The 20,016-nt window shown below is 35.1% G+C and overlaps 1 protein-coding gene across 10 annotated transcripts in view; it reads right to left on the reverse strand.

The window, feature by feature from the left end:
- The window catches only part of LOC149775988 (uncharacterized), a 336,196-nt gene that overhangs the window by 132,510 nt on the left and 183,670 nt on the right, over positions 1–20,016 (reverse strand). For all 10 annotated transcript variants that reach the window (XM_089941197.1, XM_089941195.1, XM_089941196.1 and 7 more), the window contains 2 exons: positions 15,624–15,758; positions 279–509 (listed from right to left, as the gene is read on the reverse strand). In XM_089941197.1, coding sequence (XP_089797323.1) covers positions 279–509; positions 15,624–15,758 — 366 coding nt within the window. The remainder of the gene's footprint in view (positions 1–278; positions 510–15,623; positions 15,759–20,016) is intronic.

Genomic DNA, 20,016 nt, shown 5'->3' on the forward strand with positions numbered 1-20,016 from the left:
AGGCTGTGACACAAGAGAGAAACTGGGATCTTGATGTTTTCTGTTCTATAACCTTCAAATTATGCTGGAGGAACAAATGAATCATGTGGTCTGGATGAGGGGTTGTGCATCCAGGAAGGGAAGCAATGGAATTTTATTACTGCTCATAAATTTCAAATATTTCAGCAGACCAAATTCATACTTTGTTGTTTTTTTTTGTCATTTTCTTGACCCACATACCTTCTGCAGACCAAATTCATACTTTGTTGTTTTTTTTGTCGTTTACTTGACCCACATACCTTCTGCTTTATGCAACTCCATGGCCAAATAGTCTTTAGCTTCCACTTCATCTCTGAGTCTTTCCTCTAAATCTTCACACCGCAATCTAAGTTGTTCTGCGTCGTTCCTATTCTCCTCAGCATCAGTGAGCAGCCCAGCTTGTGTTGTGCGTGTCTCAAACAGCTGGGTTGTGGACTGTCCCCACATCTCTAGCAGGCGAGTCACAGAAGACTGAAGCCGTCTTCCAGCATCTTGAAATAATACATGTACGCTATACAAATATTTGACAATGAATGTTCAATATCTTACACTGGAAATATACTTGGGCTATATATTTTAATATTAACTAAAATTTTGCAGCAGTATATTTTTATTTGTTCCCTTCTTTACCCGCCCACACTCCTTCAGCTAGCACTGCCAAAAGCCAGGAAAATGGCTGCAAAGTCAAATACCTATGGACAATGAACAATTATGTTAAGATCACAATGCTAAATTTCAAGTCTACCATCTTTATCCTTTCTAGAAGCCAAATATTAATAAATTTTGCAGAGGTCCTAAAATTTGGTGACAAAGAAAATGATCACTAAAAAACTGATGGTTAGGGTAGTGCTGGGCAAAAATTACCTTTACTGAAACTGAACAATTAATGATTGTTTGCAATGTAAAGATAATAAATTCAAAATGCTTTACAGTCTATATATCAAACAGTGTTGATATCTTTCATGTAAATGCTGTTGTTATCAAACAAGAATATACCAAAGTCAAAACAGCAATTTATTAAAGTAAGATTCAGGTTCAGCTGTCAAAACTAAATTAAACAGAGGTGTGTATAATTTTGGGTCTCAATTCATCCTTATACACACAAACATTCAGTATATTTCAGTTTTAACAATGGTGCACGGTCTTTTTGATAATGACAATGTCCGATTTATGGCAACATTTTAAAATGTGGGTTTTTTAAAGCATCAGAACAGCAATAGGTTTGAATGAAAGCATACACAATATTACTATTAATTGGATTTTTACAAAAATAAGGAGAATTTTTTAATTTAGAATATTAAGGCATTTGCAATGAAGAAATGAATATTGTTAATAAATTTATGAAATTATAATTATGTTTTTATTCTTTTATGTTATTCAGCTCTATGGACAAGAACTGTGTGTCCATTTAATTTTTAAATTTGGAGACAATAATCTCCACTTCATGTGACCCAGGACTCGTGTCGTGTACAGTGTGCGTGTTTGTCATGAGTGAGCGAGTGAGTGATCAATCGCGGTGCATGATTCCTGTGCTGCATAAGTATTAAAATCTCAATTCCCAGGAAAACTAACAAAAGCTTCTGGCATTCCTACTCTAGTTCTTGAGACGGACAACACCTCGAGCAGTAAAGAGTTGTGATGATGTAGAACACTTGTCTTTCACGCAAGTGAAAGACCAGGGATTGAATATAATATGGAAAAATTATACCCTTCAAGTCTGGTAAGGTATTATTTATATTTTTCTGTGATAAAATTATAAATGTCAGTGGGTGGGTTGTATACTGTATATTGCATTTGTGTCGGATATATTCTGTATTGTATTTGTCTTGTATTCTAAGTATGCATTTTGTATTGTTTTTTAGGTTTATTTTGCACCATTTAATTTTATAATAAATCCCACAATCAACAAGTGAGTGTTATCATTTCAACCCAAAATATAAGAAAGCTCACATCTGGTGCCCACTATGGGATGTGGGATGGACAGAAGATCATATCTGATGGGTAAACCAGACCGAAGGGAAGTCACCAAGGGATCCCAAAAAGGAGTCTGCACTGGGAAGTGAAAGCATACTGGAGGACGCTAACATGTGCTTCCAAGTGATTTAGTGTTCTTTTCTGGGCCCGAACATGAAACACGTGTACATACTTTCTATGTTTGTAGTGTTTCCCAGGATGACATGGTTAAGTCGAGACAATTATCTTCACAGCTTATGGAAACTGTATATATAGGACACGGAGTAATGCGTGTTTTGTGTTATGTGTTATTTGTTAAGTTAGTGTTATAGTTTTGAAAAGAAGGGCTCTTGGATTTGGAAATGCTGAAAGTGTTATTTTCCATCAATTCTTGTTGGCTTGTTCAATATGTCATTTGTCATTTGCACAAAACTGCCTTGTCATTTTAACTCTGTAGCTGCGCTTATAGCTAACACTGCATGAACAGTCTATTCGTTTAGTTCAACACATGGTAGCAGCACGTTTTGACCCACTTGTTAGATGCGACATAGAAATTACTGTGTCAAATTGATATTAAGGTCACCGTTATGAATTTGGCCTGTTGATATATTGGCTATAACACACAAATGCATAATCTTTAGCAAATGCAAGGACTGGCTTGTTACCCAAATATAATTCTGTATTAATTCAATGGACACTGCAATGACATTTATAGCAACCACCATTAATATGCATATGTTTACTTTCTGTTTACATTATTGATCGAAACTAGGTCGGTTTAATTCATTGCAAAATGTACAGGTTGGTGTGAATTATAATTATATTATCTGACCACCACATATAAGATGGTTTTATAGATCACTGCGTGAGGTGTTGTTGACTTGACAAGACAGTTCTCTGACTTCCTTATCTAACATACCATTATGCTTTAAACCCCACTCACAAATTTTTTAACCGCTTCAATGCCCAAATGAAAGTGTCAGAAAGCTAGGTGATATTACTGTTTACATTTATGTTTTGAGTTATATATGCTTGTACCATTATGTGTTTATTATATGTATAAGCTTGCGCTTGATATTTTCAGGCGTGCCAGACTGTTTCTAGGGAGCCATTTAAAATTGCCGGCATGTTTTGATACATAAAGCAATTTTTGAAGTGATATTGATATCGACTTTTTAAAGAAGACGAAAGCTTTATCTGTTGTTTTTTATAGCAATGATAAATAGTTTGATTTTTTTTTTCCTGAATCGTGGTTATACAAACGATCTCTGTCGTACGATTGTTTGCAGTGGTTAGATATACGTGCAATTTTTTTTTAGGGCTCTCTTCATGATGGCTACAAGTAAGAACCCCATGACAGATAAGGAAAGGATATAGGCATTGAATGCCAGTGGGTATGTTGTAATGCCTGCAGGGACCCCACTTAAACCCATTGTAACCCCAGCCAAACCTAATGTACCCATGTCTACCCCTTTGTCGCAAAGCACTCCAACTGATGAAATTTGGAGGGGCTCGCTCATGTGGTTTGGTATACCAAGTGTGGACATCAAGCCAGAGGTTCAAATAGGTGCTTCAGCACTATTTGGTGGTTCCCAGGGTACTCTGTCTGCAGCCAATGCTACCCCCACCCCAACCACTTCTGCTGAAGTACTTAAGATCCCTTTCTTTCTGGAGAATGCCCCAACACAGCCTTAGGAATGGAGGTTCGAGGTAAAATGTCTTATGCGTGAATATCCCCCAACAATCATGATTCAGGATCTCCGGGGCAGGGCGAGACATATCGTTCAAGAATTGGGTGAGAAAGCATCCAAGGGAGCCATATTGAAGTGCCTTGATACTGCCTTTGGAGATATGATGACTCAAGGCATGATTATGCAAGAGTTTTTCAACTCTTTCCAGACAGAAGGGGAATTGGGCCATGTCAGAGAAGAGGATAAGGATGGCTTCCTCAGACAGAAGTTTTGGTCTTCACTGAGGAGTGAATTCCTCAAGAGCCATACTAACCATAAGTTTGACTCCATCACTAACTATGACGAGCTACTGCGAGAAATTAGGATGGTTGACAAACAGCTGAATTTGCCGAAGGACACTGGCCCAGCCCCCACAAGAAAGTACACCATGAGCCCATGGTAGAAAGCAGCCACGAGAGATGCTAGGTGGAGAGAGATTTTGACTTAAGGATCCAACAAACACAGGAGAGATTGAACAGTCACTACTACTCAGAGGACTGACTGGAATTAACAAAGGGCAAGATAACAGTAACAGACAGGCCAAAAACTATGGTAATAACAACCAATGCCACTATAGCAATCGGGGCCATGACAACTACCGAGGAAATCCGGCAAATGGTAACTGAGATAACAGCAACCGAGGGCACGATGATGGTAAAGGACTGCAACAGTTTAAAAGAGTAACCACTTATACAGATGGCCATACGGGGGGCTGGTAACCATCCTAAATGCCAGAATACGCTATTTTAGCGCTTGGTTGGTTCTTCCAACACTAGTATATTTTATCTAAACAATGCTCCCATTACTGATCTTATTGATAGTGGGTCCATGGCGACTATCGTATTATATAGTGTTTATTTGTCACTCTGTGATAAGCTGGTGCTTCACTCTCTTGAACTGCTGGGTCTCAAGGTGACTTTTGCAGACAGCTCTTTTCTGAGTTATCTGGGATACACTGAGCATCCGATGTTAATACCGTTTTTATCTGATTTTGAACTCAGTGTCCCCATTTTAGTTGTACCAGATACAGAGTCAGCCATACCTGTCCTATCGTTATTGAAACAAATGTCATTCATTTGTGTAGGGATTACATGATTGATAATCCTACCACAGATAGAATTCCAGATGCATGGAAAATTGCTAATGATAGCATTGAGTGTAAGGCATTTACAGTGAGATCTACCAATATGCATATTGTCAATTTGCGCCGTATGAAACCATTACTATCAACGGCATCACCCGCAATGTTGATGCTCATATAGCAGAAGCGGTTACCGAGAACTTAGGAAACTCTAAACAGGTTACATTCTGTTCAAGGGTGAACAGGATTGATCAAAAGGGGTCATACTCCAGTGTTCAGGTCAGACTTTGCAATATGTCTGCCAAATGTGTGACAATAAGACCCAAATTGGATATATGTCTAATAAGTGAAGTCAAAGTTGTTAGCTTCTGATTTCAACCCCGACATGTCCAAAGACAGTGGACATTCTCCTCTGGAAGATTTGAAGGTTACGATCGGCATTGAAAATCTGACCCCAGAGCAACTGAATAGACTCATGCAATTATTGCTTTTGCCCTTTGACTACCTTCCTTGTGATCCAGTCATCATGAAACAGGTTCAGAAGAAACCGGATGTACCAAAGGCTAGCCCTTTGGAGTCGAGCTCTGAATCTTTGAGTCCTGAATCAGACTCTGACTGATACGTTATACCACAAAGATGAGCTGGTTGGGCCAGGAAGGATAATGTTCAATTCCGTGAACACTCTACACAAACTGCCTCTATAGTAGATCACCATCTATTATCGACCCCCATATTAGCCAGCCTCTTGAAAGCTTAAACTTTCAAACCAGTAGGTCTAGGCAATTTGGTAGCAGTATAAGTGAACCCATGAGCCATTTTTCTCACCGTGTTTTTAAAATATTTTAAAATTCTCATTTCATATTTATATATTTTAATCTTTCTAATATTGTTAAAACTGTTTATTTTCTGCAATTATTTACTCCACCTAGTGTGTCATCACATTACTATCTCAACAACTGTGTATGGTGAGTCTCCTTATGACTGAAGCCAAGGAACTTCACTTCATAAGGTAACAATTTGAAAATCTTTTTAAACCTAGGTTAGAATTATATTTCCAATAATGATATTTCTGATTAGGTCATCATCTACTTTTACAAACTATTTTTGTAATTTTCTCTGAAGAAAATTCAGATAACAACCCCATTAATTGTTTCTCCTATATATAACATCTTTTCACATGAAAAACACAAATCTATCTAACCACCCTAAGAAGTCAATCGTAAGTTGATTCCAACAGCAAACACTACAGATCCTGATCTGCCATTGCATAAACACATATCTGCCAGCGCATTATGCAATGACAGATCTGGATTTGTGCAATTGGACTCAACTTGTTAGCGAGTATACCTTTCTCATTTTTCTCATGGAGAATCATTCTCTTCCCTTCTGCTGGGATTGTATGTGTACTGAACATCCAAACTAATGCAACAGATACAAAAATGATTGACATCAACTAACATTTTACCTCAAGAAGGCAGTCAAACAGTTCACTGACTGAATTAAGTACAAAGTGATTATAAAAACTAATCACACACATCCTTTCTTGTACCAGGTACTCAAAATGATTGGGTTAATCTCTGCAAAGATTATGACTCCACTTGATCCTGTATTATATTATATCACTGGGTCAATACAAGTTATGTCAGTGAATCTATATAAAAAAATTTCTGTGTCTATTGCCATATATATCCATGTGTACGTTGGACCCATCTGATTACAGCAAAGCACATAATACCCAGCAGATCTGCATGAACTGTAATAAGTTGGATACATCTGTAAACTGCACAGACACAAATCTGAAATTGCATAATGTGCTGGTAGATGTGGGTCTATGTAAGTATCATAAGTCAGTACATAAAAACCAGCATTGTTCATTGCATTTTCTATCAAACACATCCATTTTCTTTGCTTGCTGCTTTAACTGCATGCAGAAAGAGTATATTAAAAAATGATTTAGAGATAAATTAATTTTGAGATTGCTGTACTCCAGTTTGGGATTTTGAATTACATTAATTTTTTTAAAAAACAAAATGGATTTATTAATCTTCTTTCTAGTAACATAGTCAAAGGCTTGTCATTTATTCAAGCAGATAACAAGTCAATGAAAATTGGTATACAATGGTAGATACTCTAAAATGATAAATACAATTGCTAAAAGTGCAATGACAAAGGTTATTCATGTATATTTAAGTCTGACACCCCATATTATCTTTTAAAGTAAGATATGAAACAAGGAGCAAATGTGTCTTTGTCCTGCTGAGTTGAATACCAGTTAATTCAATACTACGTAACAAAGCCATGTCTCGTTAGTCATGGTAAAATTTATTAGGATCTACAATGTATGTGTGAAACTATATTTTGTGTCAACTGTATAAAGGCAACAGCAGTACAAGTAATCTCTGCAACTGCATATTAGACCTGAAAGTGTTATCATATTGTATCAATTTATTTGGACACGATAATCAGTATGATCCTATGATGACTAACCATGGAAACTGAACAAAGTACATGGGCAAGAGTTGCCTGCTAATATAATTTTAAGACACAGGTATGGGCACGAGTTGCCTGCAAAATACAATTTCAAGGCCTATGCATGGGCAAGAGTTGCCTGCTAAATACAATTTCAAGACCAATGCATGGGCAAGAGTTGCCTGCTAAATACAATTTCAAGGCCTATGCATGGACAAGAGTTGCCTGCTAAATACAATATCAAGGCCTATGCATGGACAAGAATTGCCTGCTAAATACAATTTCAAGGCCTATGCATGGACAAGAGTTGCCTGCTAAATACAATTTCAAGGCCCATGTATGGGCAAGAATTGCCTGCTAAATACAATTTTAAACCTAATGAATTTTTCTCAAAGACATTTTCAAAATGTTTACATGATCGCCAGAATATATGCAGAATGCATGCCAAACTATTAACAGCAGAGACAAAGATCTGTCACCACATAATGTGCTGGCAAATCAAAGTATGTGCTAGTGATAGCACAGACACAGACCTGTTAAACCATAATGTGCTGGAAGATCAAGGTTTGTACAGTAAAGACATGTACGATAATGTGCTGGCAGATCAAGGTATATACAGTAAAGACACACATGATAATGTGCTGGCAGATCAATGCATGTATTGTTAACAGCAGAGACACAGATCTGTCACCACATAATGTGCTGGAAGATCAAGGTATATAGTATAAACAGCATAAATCTCTTTTCTCACAATGTACTTACAGATTTAGGTATTTAGTGTTAACATTGTAGACACAGATCTGTTATCTCCGTGCATGCACAGATCAAGGTGTGTGCTCTTAATAGCATAGACATAGATCTGTTATCAAATACTGTACAGGCAGATAAAGGTATGTACTGCTAACAGCAGAGACACAGATTGACTTTCTCACAATGTACTGATAGATCAAGGTATGTACTATAAACAGTATAGACATAGATCTGTTATCACATACTGTACATGCAGATCAAGGTATTACTGTGAGTTTCAGTCATGGTTTGGAAAAAACTGAACACATACAGATCAACTGGCACATGATGTTATGGCAGATCTGGATCAATGCTGTTTACTAAGGGGTAAACATGATTCTTTAGTAAATACAGAACTTTACTTAAAAATAGCACCTAATGTCATTGGATTTAGATCAGATTATACTCAAACAAATGATGAAAGTGAACTCCTTTGTGGATGTAAAATCAGTAAATATGCCACTGCAAATAATATAAATGACATCAATTTTACAAACAAAATGGATTTATTAGGCACACCAGTCTAGAACCCATTTTTTGGTATAGAAAAAATTATTTTACGTAACATGCCCTTTGACAATTCACTAAGCTAATTCTTAAATTCAAGTTTTATTACCAGTATATCCTGCAAAAAGTACAGAAAAACTGAGAATTAAACTTACGCTATGAATTGATCCATTTTTTAAAAAAAAAATTTTGGAAATCAGACAGTGTTGTGTCCAAAAGAATACAATAACAACTTTGCTGAGTTCTGAGGGCATATATTACTCATTTTCATTTTAAAAAATCTCCAGGTGTGCTTCAGTCATCAGCAATGTTGAATTCACAATGACAATTCAAACTCATTATTTATTTGTACAGTGTAATTTGTCCAAAATGAATAATAATAGGACCATACAATGCTGTCCTTTATAGTCAGGTATTCTTCATATAGAGGTTTAAGATGCCTAGGAAATGAAGAAAACTGGTGCTTATTTGTTGTCCCATTTAGAGCAGGTGTCTTTTATATGGCAGTCTCTGAAAAGGCAGGTTTCACAGTAGACAGACTGACATAAAATCTGCTGGGCAAAGTAGTTGTTCCCCCCCAAAAAATCATACCCTCAACAAATATATTTCTCAGTTGTTTTGAATGCTGTTATAAGAATTGGCCTGTGTTATACATTATGACAGTAATATAGCAAAAACCAAGAGCAGTGTATGCAAAATGCTACCATAATTTCATGGACTGCCATTTTGTCACTTTCCATGACATTTTCTAAATGATACAAGAATACTCTGCAGCTGCAAAGGCATTTAATATGAACTTATAGGCAAAATGTGTTACAAAATCAACTGTATTATGAACATGCTGAGTTAACAGGAAATTCGATATTTTCTCCAACAATTAGTACATGTAACAACATGTGATTATATTTTACCTAATTACTCTCTACTTAACTGATAAGCACTATCTTAGATAATTAGGTGCTTGTCAAACATAACTGCTTCAATAAGTAAGTCAATATACATACTTGTGACATTAGGTCAAGCTTACCAGTTTCCCTAAATATCAATGATACATTCTGGTATGTATTCCTGTAACTATCCAAGCCACTTCCTTGTGCATATACTGGTATAAATGTGTCAATGTACTTACTAGGACCTTAGTGTTACACAGCCTGTTGATGAATGTAAATTTGTATGTACTCACTAATCCCTTGCTGTTACATGGCTGGTAGATGTTGTAATTATATGCACATGTATAACAATGATGTTCATCATCGAGGAAAACCTGGAACTCTGTGTCATCTTTACTCACATTTACAAAATATCTGCATCATAATCATGTTCAGATTAAAATGTAGACAGGAAATGGGCAATTTAATGGTGCTGTAAATCATCTACAACACAGACCCCTATTAGCTTCTCTTGCTCACTCTTTCTATTTTGATGTGAATCTAATTCATAATAGGATAAAGGACTACAGTTTATTGAAACATCTTGCTAGCTAGCACAGGCAAGTGTATAATTTTGCTCTGCAATTAAAACTCTTTGTTTCTTTCTTGCCCAAAATGCTATATTAAATTTGAAGAACATTCAGCATCATTCTGACCAAATTAGGTATTGATCCATCATCTTCTAAGCAAAAAGCTCCTCAAAAATGGGTTCATATGTAGAAACAAACAACAAAAGCACTGTGGCACATTATTCATCCACCCCATTTTTAATAGTTTTTGATGAAGGCACAAATAGGGTATGATCGAATCTGGAAAGTACTGACCAGTGAGACTCGATGACCTGGAAGTTTGGTAAAGGTATGTGGCCTTAAACAAAATTTACTGTGCAGAAATCATTATTTTCTTATTACACTAACCATGACCATGAACTCTGATCTGTAGAATCCCAAAATCAATATGCCTCTTCCATACCTGAATGACAAACTTTGGTCAAGGTACATTGTTTAAGACTAAAAGTAATATGCAAAAACTATTTTTACTTCCCTCAGTCACAATGACCCTGACATTTGACCTTTTGACCTAAAAAATTGATATAACTTTTCTTACCCAACATGTAAGTTATCCACATACTTTAATGAAGGTATATGTTTTTAATGGAAATTTGTGTTCCAAAAGTAATTTTCTTCTTTTAGTCAATGACCTTGATCTTTGAATATTTGATCCCAAATCAAAAGACATATTCATTATCACAAGTGCAAGCAAAGCTTGGTCCCTGTACGTAATGAAGAGCTAATGTTATAGTGCAAAAACCATGTTTCTTCTTTCAGTTACCTTGACTTTTGACCTTTTGACCCAAAAATCTATAGATTCCTTTCTTTTGTTTAAAAAAAAAAATACAGCAAAGTTTGGCAAAGGATGTTCTGTATAAGAAGTGAAGTCAACATGCAGAAAAGGAAATGTTAGTAGAGAGGTGAAAAGACAGACAGGGTCACAACATAATACATTCTGTCAAAAGATAGGTGAAAAAAATGTAGATGTCAGCTGTCAGAAGAGAGACAAGAACACCTACATGAAATTAATCACAATAACATAAAAAAGGCAATAATTTCCGATTGTTTCTAACAATTATATAGCACCTTTAGTGCTTTTAGGGTTTGAGTTTGTTTTTGTTACCATTGCGTAGTACCCACCTCAATTGCATGTACCAAATGTCATGATGGCACTAGCACGTGTTTCATAGATGTGTACCAAAAAGTGACAATCACAGATAGTCATGGGACAAGATAAGCTCTAATTCAGCAATGCATATGGTATGCATGCACATATCATATGTTACGACAGCACATGTGCAAGAGTTTTTAATACAACAAAGTAAAGAAAGTGACTAGACAAGCCAAGTTGTAGATAACAGTATATTTTAGCCAAAAAGAGTGACAGAAAATAAACATAGAAGTAATTTTGTTCAAATTACACCTCAACATGACTGATGTTCTGCTTCCCTGAATACCCAGGAATTCAAGGTAAGACCATTACTTTCTTTCAACTGCAGAGAACTGAAACCATCTTTGACATTTTTCAAATTAGCTGCTGTGCTAGACATATTGGATGTCAACCTGGCTTTATTTACATTCTGTGCTAAACATATTGGATGTCAACCTGGCTTTATTTTCATTCTGTGCTAGACATATTGGATGTCAACCTGGCTTTTTTTCATTCTGTGCTAGACATATTGGATGTCAAACTGGCTTTATTTTCATTCTGTGCTAGACATATTGGATGTCAACCTGGCTTTATTTTCATTCTGTGCTAGACATATTGGATGTCAACATGGCTTTATTTTCATTCTGGATCACAAAAAGGCATTACAAGAAGATTCTGGTGATATCCACATTTTAATATGACTTTTTGTTCTGAAGGAGCAGAAATAACAAGATTTTCAAGATGGATGCCATGGTGGCCATATTTAATTTCAGATTGGCATCACATCTATTTAGTGCCAATCAGACATCATAAGAAGTCTTTTGGTGAAAGCACAATGTCGCTACGACCAGCCATCTAAAAAACACCATTTTTGAAAATTATGGACCAATTATACATTATAAGGAAAACACCAAGACAGTTTGACTTTATATTCTGGAGGATTAGCAATAAGAAGGGTTTCAAGAAGGAGACTGTAGCAGCCATATTGGACATCAGATTGGCACTATTTTCATTTAGGACCAGCTAGACATCATATGAAGTCTTCTCTTGAAAACCCCATGTCAATATGACCTTCAGTTCAGGATGAATACCAATAACAAGATTTTCAAGATGGCCACTGTGATTGCCATTTTAGATTGGAACCATTTTCACTTACGATCAGCTACATAAAATCGCATGGTGCACACTCCATATCAGTATATCTTTCCATTCAGGAGGAGTGACCAAAAGAAAATTTTCAAGATGGCCACTAGCAGCCATATGTGACAATAGAATGGCACCAATGTCATGGTGGAGCAATTAGACATTGTAAGTATTTCAGTGAAAACATCATGTTGACATAACCATCCATTCAGGAGGTGTAGCAACAAGATTTTCAAGATGGCCACTGTGACAGCCATATTGTATTTACAAGTATCACCATTTTAATTTACAACCAACTTGATCATGAAAAGACCGTTTATAAAGTTTAAAGACAATCCTCTAAGTAGTTAAGGAGGATTGGTGATAACAAAGCCGTGCTGACGAGCAATGAACAGACCATCCCATTAGCTCTTCTGGTCAATGACAAGTAGAGTGTTAAAAAAATACAATCATATAAAAAAATAAAATTTAGTTTTAAGCATTTATCCCAAAGTTGTCAGCATATTCAATTTATAATGATGCAGTCAAACTATGCTATTGGGATACATTTTGGTTGTTCTTCTGTTCATGCTCATGTTGAAATTATAAAACTATCACTGGTGGGGGGGGGATTCACTCAAAAAGAGCCATAATACCAAATGCCCTCTGAGTTAGTCTTGGTCACTAAGCTGCATGATCCTTTACAAGGCATGATTAACATCACGATAATTAAGACACAGGTATTTTAAGTTTGCTGCCTGCACTGTTCACAAAATATCCCTGTTAAATTTAAGAACACAAGGTCCGACTCGATCTGATATTAGTGCCCTGACTGACATCCTTCTAACTAGACAAATGCAAGAACGACTGACAAAGAAATCTGGGTCTGCTAGATGCTTTCTATACAAATTTCTTCCAATGGTGTTGACTGCATATGATATGAAAAGAACTGTTTCAAAGTTGCTCTATATTTATTGGTACATAAACATCTTTGCCAAAAAATGAAAGGAACTCTCAGTCATGATGCTTTTGGCAATGTTGGCCATAATCTCTTATGTGTTTTTTTTACATAATAACATTATTTTTTTAATATAATTTTCAGTAATTGCTACCACATATGTTGCAGGATCAGCATCAACTGTACAAATCTGAAAGCCCCTCAAGCTTGGATTTGTTTTTGCCGAATTGGGTCATATTCTAATGAAAGATTTTAAATAAAGTCATTAAAATTTATCTGTGGTTGGGTAACAGCAGCCATATTTGATACTGGATCCATATTATTTCTACAGACTTGAAAACCCTTAATACCAAGATGCTTTCTACTGAATTTTTTTTTCAATTCTGATGTGTGGTTCTTACAAAGTCATTAAAAGGATTTTCTATTTTTAGTAATGGTGGTCATGTCCGATAGAAAATCTGCATCATATATACAAGTTTACACAGCTTTCTTGTTATAATGCATTCTGTAAAATCTGTTCAATAGGCCTCATCCTTACCTATGTGTGATGGCTCAGTGGTTAGTGTGCTTAATCTTGGACCAAATGGGCATGCTTTAGAGTCCTACCTTTCAACAGGCCCAGGTCAACTACCTTGGCATGTCCTTGAGCAAGACACTTTACTCCAATTGCCACTGTACTAAATAACCTAACTGTGTTACTGTTTCCTCATCCAAATCAAACCCTCCACAAACTTCAGTCACAGTACATGATCTAGAACTCAATTCAAAAACCTTATTTCCCCTTTACATCCCAGTGATCTTGACCTTGACCTCTGACCTTAAAAATCAACAGAATTCATTCGTACCCAACAGTTATTAGGCAGAAGTTGAGGTTCCAGGTTTCAAGTCAAATATGAATCATAAATTCCATAAAATTTTGCCAGCAAACAGCAATAATCAAATGACCTAGGTCTTCTCAATGTAAAGCTTCATGTCAAAGTTTCATAGTTTCAGTTAAATAAGTCTTTAAAAAGTGAGTATAATTTAAACATCATGATGGCATATGGGTGACACTATATGATCTGTCCATAGCAATGGTGGGAGCATAAAAACAATTCTACAATTTAAACTGTTGAGTCTCATTCAATGGCAAAACATACATAGGTGTTCTATTGAACCCAGTATCCTACCTATGTCCTTGTGTTAATATATTCTTCCATACCGGACTTGCAAAAAGTTTAATCACAATTTTGACAATAAATTTTAAAACTACTGATGCCAATGCCACGTTCTGAGAAGTATAAGTATGTATGAAGTAGCATTTTACAACACATCAGCATTAAAAAAATATATGGTATCAACTAAAGGCATAGAAAGAAAAATGTCCAATCAAATGCAGAAAAATTTAGGAATACAAAACCCTTCCAAATAAATGGAAACTCCAAGAACATAAAGATGTTAAAATTCTGTAAAATGTATATAAAAAACATCAAAATAACACATGTAAAATCCTTAAAACAATGTTAAAATCTGTAGAATAAAACTGCATTCCCTAACAAATCCAAGATTTTATCATGCGGTAAGTCCTCATTAAAGAATGCATTCAAGTTGAGATTCACCATTCAGGACCTATTAACAAGTAATGTGTGTGTCTGTCCAATACCTGATCAAAAATCAACCTCATCTCCCCACTTGGTTCTGCACAAGAGATGCCATTCCAAAGTGGGTTTGATGTTCTTAAGTTTGTGGAGTTTTCTTTTCATATATGATGAACATGCTAACTTATACAATATTTGGAGTCAGTATATGGAATCTTCCATTTGGAATTGGGTGTTGTTGTTGTTGTTGTAGGGTTTAATGCCATTTTTCAGCACAAGACAGGCTATACATGGCAGCCAGTATTAATGGTGGAGGAAGAAACCAAAAAAAACCTGAAAGAACCACTGACCCATGAGAAGCTACTGGCAAGCTTTCTCACATACCTACATTAGCCGAATCCGAGACTCGAACCAACGCAGACAGGTGAGATGGCAGTGATCCGTAATAGAGAGCGCTTTAGACCACTCGGGGCCCCTGGAATTTGGTGACTTGGTGATGTGATACTATGCCTGACCAATGTAAAGCAGTAAACCAAAAAGTAAATCAAGTGTGAAATTCTACTGATTTATAGTAAAATTAACTTGTCTGTATCACAAACATGAGAACATAATATTATACTAAACCTAAATGACTCTGATAATCAATTTATGTAAATAACACATTCGTCAAAAAAACAACAACATGATTTTGTATAACTCGATCTTGTCTATTCAATGTCCAATTTACCCAAATATTTCCAAGTCACTGACAATGAAAAGTGGGGATGTGGGTCATAAGAAAATACTCACCAATTATAAGTTCCTCTTCTTCTGGTATGAGGTCTGGCCCATGGAAAATACTTTCACTGATCTGCTGTGACAAATCAAGTCCCTCATCAGTCACATTTGACAGCACACTTGTGTTCTTCTCACCGACCTCTGCTCCTGAAAAACGATGTTTAACATTTTTCCTCAGAAATTCATTTCCTCGCTATTTACGATTACAGCATTGGGGCTTAAACTTGGATCATAAAAATGGGAGAAGTGAGAGAGTCTGAGGGAGAAGTGAAAGAAACAATGTTTCAATATAATTTTGTTCACAGTGAACTGAAATATTAATAAATGTAGACTTGACAGTGAACTATCTTTGCATCATCTCTAACATATTATATTCTACCCAAGTTTTGAAATAAAATGTGGGGGGGGGTGATGCATACTTATTCTATAATGTATTATTAGAAGAATTACCGTCTTTGCAAAAGTACATTCTTGATAATGATGAAAAATGGAATTAATCAATGCAGTTTCAACATATATATCATATGAAGAAATTTTACAGCAGTTTATTCATAAAACCTTTGCAAATATATTAAAAGCTCTATTTCTTTACTCATTTGCTTCATAGCTTGCTTTACAACAATTTCCTACTCTGCACTGTTCCAGAACTAGTTCACAAGTTTTATTCTAATAAAGATAAAGAAATAAGGTTATCATATTTGGAATGCCTTAGATATTACACTGCAGTACAGAAAACTGCACATGTATGGCTATTACCACTGGTATTTCAAGACTGCCTTTTGGAGTAAAACAATTAAGGTAAGTGGTAATCCTTTCAAATTACTGCCAGGTATAGAATATTGTGTGCCGAAAAATGGCATTAAACCCAAAAAATTGCAAACCTTTCAAATTAATTTGGTCTGAATCAGTCAACTTGATAGGTAAAAGGTGTCTTGTGTCATGTAAGTTCTAGCCATGAATCTGCTACACACAAGAGCTTTTGGGAATGTCCATTTATGTGTCAAAACCTATACAAGGTATGACACAATGACATGTTTCCTAATGTCTTAATCAAAGTGGATATCATTCATATGCATTAACATATTAAAATCTAAAGTTTCTGAATTCATAAAAGTATCTCATCCAAGTGATAAAGTAACTGGCAGAACACTGACAATTCAAATCTATGTCTGAGTGAGCTTTCTTCTTCCATAAATAACACTTCAATTGTACAGTCAAGTAATCTCATTAGTGGGTGGACACAATTTAACAGGTGTCTAGTGTGCGGTATGAGCACATAAAGTTGGCGACTGCATAAAAGAAACACCCACAGTTAATTAATACCGGACTCCTCTCCTGGGAAACTGAACATATACCAAATTCATGGCTTGATCAAAGGAATTGTCAACTCAAAATGAAAAGCATGCTACCTTTGCAAGCTAAGGTTTACGTCCAGCAAGCACTTGACAGAGCACTCATCAAATGACACTTATGAAACAGATCGGGGTTGTGAAAGAGGCAAATACAACTCAAATCAAAGTTGTTATTGCATTGAACAGTGTTTACAGCAAGCACAAAATATAACATAAATAAGGGTTGGTTGAACCTACAGGAAAATAAAAGGAATATATTTCTTAAACAATTTCTTTAGTTGTAATTTTTTTAGTTCACTTATTTGTCAGGTAAATATGGAAAAAAAACGGCAGATAATATTTTGCTTTGTTTCAATAGTTTCCACTGAATTTACTAATCGATACAATTATGTACCAATTAGTGAGGTGAAATTGGGGATCATTGATCATGGCTTCTTATTATAATGTATATTACCATTACTTGTCTTTAATCAAATCTCTGACCATCACACCTGATTAACAGTATATTCTCTAATGATGTCTACAACTACAACAAATAATTTTTTTAATGAATGTAATAAATATCAGTCCAACAAATGTGGATTATCTAGTTATAAAAATTCCACATGATAATTCATCTAATTAGACCTTCCTGACATCACTGTGCATTCACTATCATAAAAATATTTGAGTCCTATGCCAGGCTTCACTTTTTGACAACTGCACATAGCAAAAAGACAAATGAGAGCAAATCCTTGACTGCAAGTGACAAAGGATTTTGGTTATTGGTAAGTTCATTATCACATTAAATATTTCTTGCTAAGTAAGCAAAAGTATTTTCTTAGAAAATTAAGTTAACAGCAACTGAAGCAAACTATGTTTAATCACCAGCAATCACACCAAGACTTTTGCTTTAAAATGAGACACCTGGAGTCCTATCCTAAAACTCTCAGAATACATAAATTCTGAGAACAAAAATTATTCTAAAACATCACATTAAAATTACACAGCATTAAAAAATTATTCTGCCAGATAAATAATTTTAGTGTTTGAAAGCAAAACAGGGTCCAAAGACACAAAAATATGGTGCACAAACACTCCACATATCATCCAAGATTATACTGCAAAATTTTATTATTATTGCAATTGTCTTCACAAATCAGAAGCTGGATTGGATTCTGTGGGACTTGTTATGAAAATCATTCATTCTTACAAATTCCCTAAATTGATCTGTGATTGACAGGTTACATCAACTAATCAAAATACTGCAAATGCTGATGGCTTGTAATTTTCATACTAGTTTACAAAGATCAGATGGAAAAAAATAGTTTACATAGATCATATGGAAATAAAACATAACTCCCGAGGTCTAGATATAACTATTGTAGAATACTTTTTCTGTTGTTACGACTCTAGTCACAAACGTAAGTAAACGAAGTGAAGCAAAACCAACAAGTTTTGTATAACTTAACAATTTTACAAAAGGAATACAATAAGTGTGAATGAATCTTATAGCTTAATTTTTTCCTTCTATACAGCATATATTGTGACTTTACTTTGCAATAGACCCAACAAGACATCATACACTATTGATTTTGATGAACTAAGCATATTCACATGACCTCGCACAACTAATGGAAAACCACAAATTATTCTCAAAATTTACATATCCCATCAGTCACTGAGAAACTACACCATAGGTGCCATTTTAAGTCTTCTTATTATGATTATTATTACTAACTGTCATCAAGTACGTAAACATCTATTTATAGATCCTATGCAATTTGCATTCTTAAAACAAAGCCAGGTCACATACACAATTTACAACAAAAGATATTCTGTACACATTACAGCCATGAATAACAATTATAAAAATTAGATAAAATCATGTACCAGGAGTTACAAAAAAATATATATATATATATATATATATATATATATATAACACTGTTTTATTACCATAATGGAACAATATCCAGAGGAGACAATTGCTATCAAGTCAGCAGATTTCCCTAATTTTGAGTTACCTCCCTTGATCTGAAAGGCCACTGGATTGATACATGTTACAAACTTTATATGATCATAAAGTTTGCTACTGTTATAAATAATGCAACCTATATTTGGTCGACCAAAACATGATAGATACTATGCCATATGACACAGTGGGATTAAAATTCCAAGACCAAATCAAAGGGCAATTGGAAGAAATCTGGGTTATTATATTATTTCATTTATTTTTTCACAAATGACAACTGTACAAGATGGCAGATCAGAATCATGTATGCAAACTTGAAAGGCTTTATGTCAAGATGTTTCTCCTGAAATTTAGTCAAGTTCTGTTGACCAATTATTTTGAAAAGACAGTTATGCTATGTTTTTTTTTGTTATTAATGCGGTCTAATTTGATGGCAGATCAGCATCATTTGCACAAATGTGAAAAGACTTCTTGCCAAGATTTATTTTTGTCAATTTTTGTCAAATTCTGTTCAGCAGCTTCAGAGAAGAAAGTCTTTAAATGGTTTTCTTTTTTGTAACTGCAGTCAAAATTCTTAAAAGAAGGGCATTATTTGAGCAAGTCTATACAACTTTTATGCCAGGATACTTAAACTAGTCTGAGCCAAGGTGACTCATTGGTTAAGGGACTTGATTCATGACCAAAAGGATGTGGGTTACATTTCCTGATTAGTTACTGTGTAATGTCCTTGCACATGATTCTGTATTCTATGTGCCTTGGAATGATGTAGCCTTCAAGGTGTTGCTGTGCTATAAAGAAAGAAAACAAAGAGCTCTTCTAGTTTTAAGAACTCTGTCAGGTAAAGGTTTTTAAATGATGTACAATGATGGTAATCTGTCATCAAATTTCATCACTGTTACTTAATAAGGAAAACCCATTAAAAAGACTCTTTAAAAACTATGGGATAGAATTTAACAAATCATGGTACTTTCCACACCAAACAAATAATAATAAATAATGTTTAACTGCTACCAAATATGGCCACCATAATTAAAAATACAAAAATCTTTCAATAACATCTCAAAAACTGCTGAACAGAAACTGACTAAATTCATCTGAA

This window comes from Sinohyriopsis cumingii, chromosome 18, assembly GCF_028554795.1.
Source record: "Sinohyriopsis cumingii isolate HCF-2022 chromosome 18, ASM2855479v2, whole genome shotgun sequence".
Classification (NCBI taxonomy): domain Eukaryota; kingdom Metazoa; phylum Mollusca; class Bivalvia; order Unionida; family Unionidae; genus Sinohyriopsis; species Sinohyriopsis cumingii.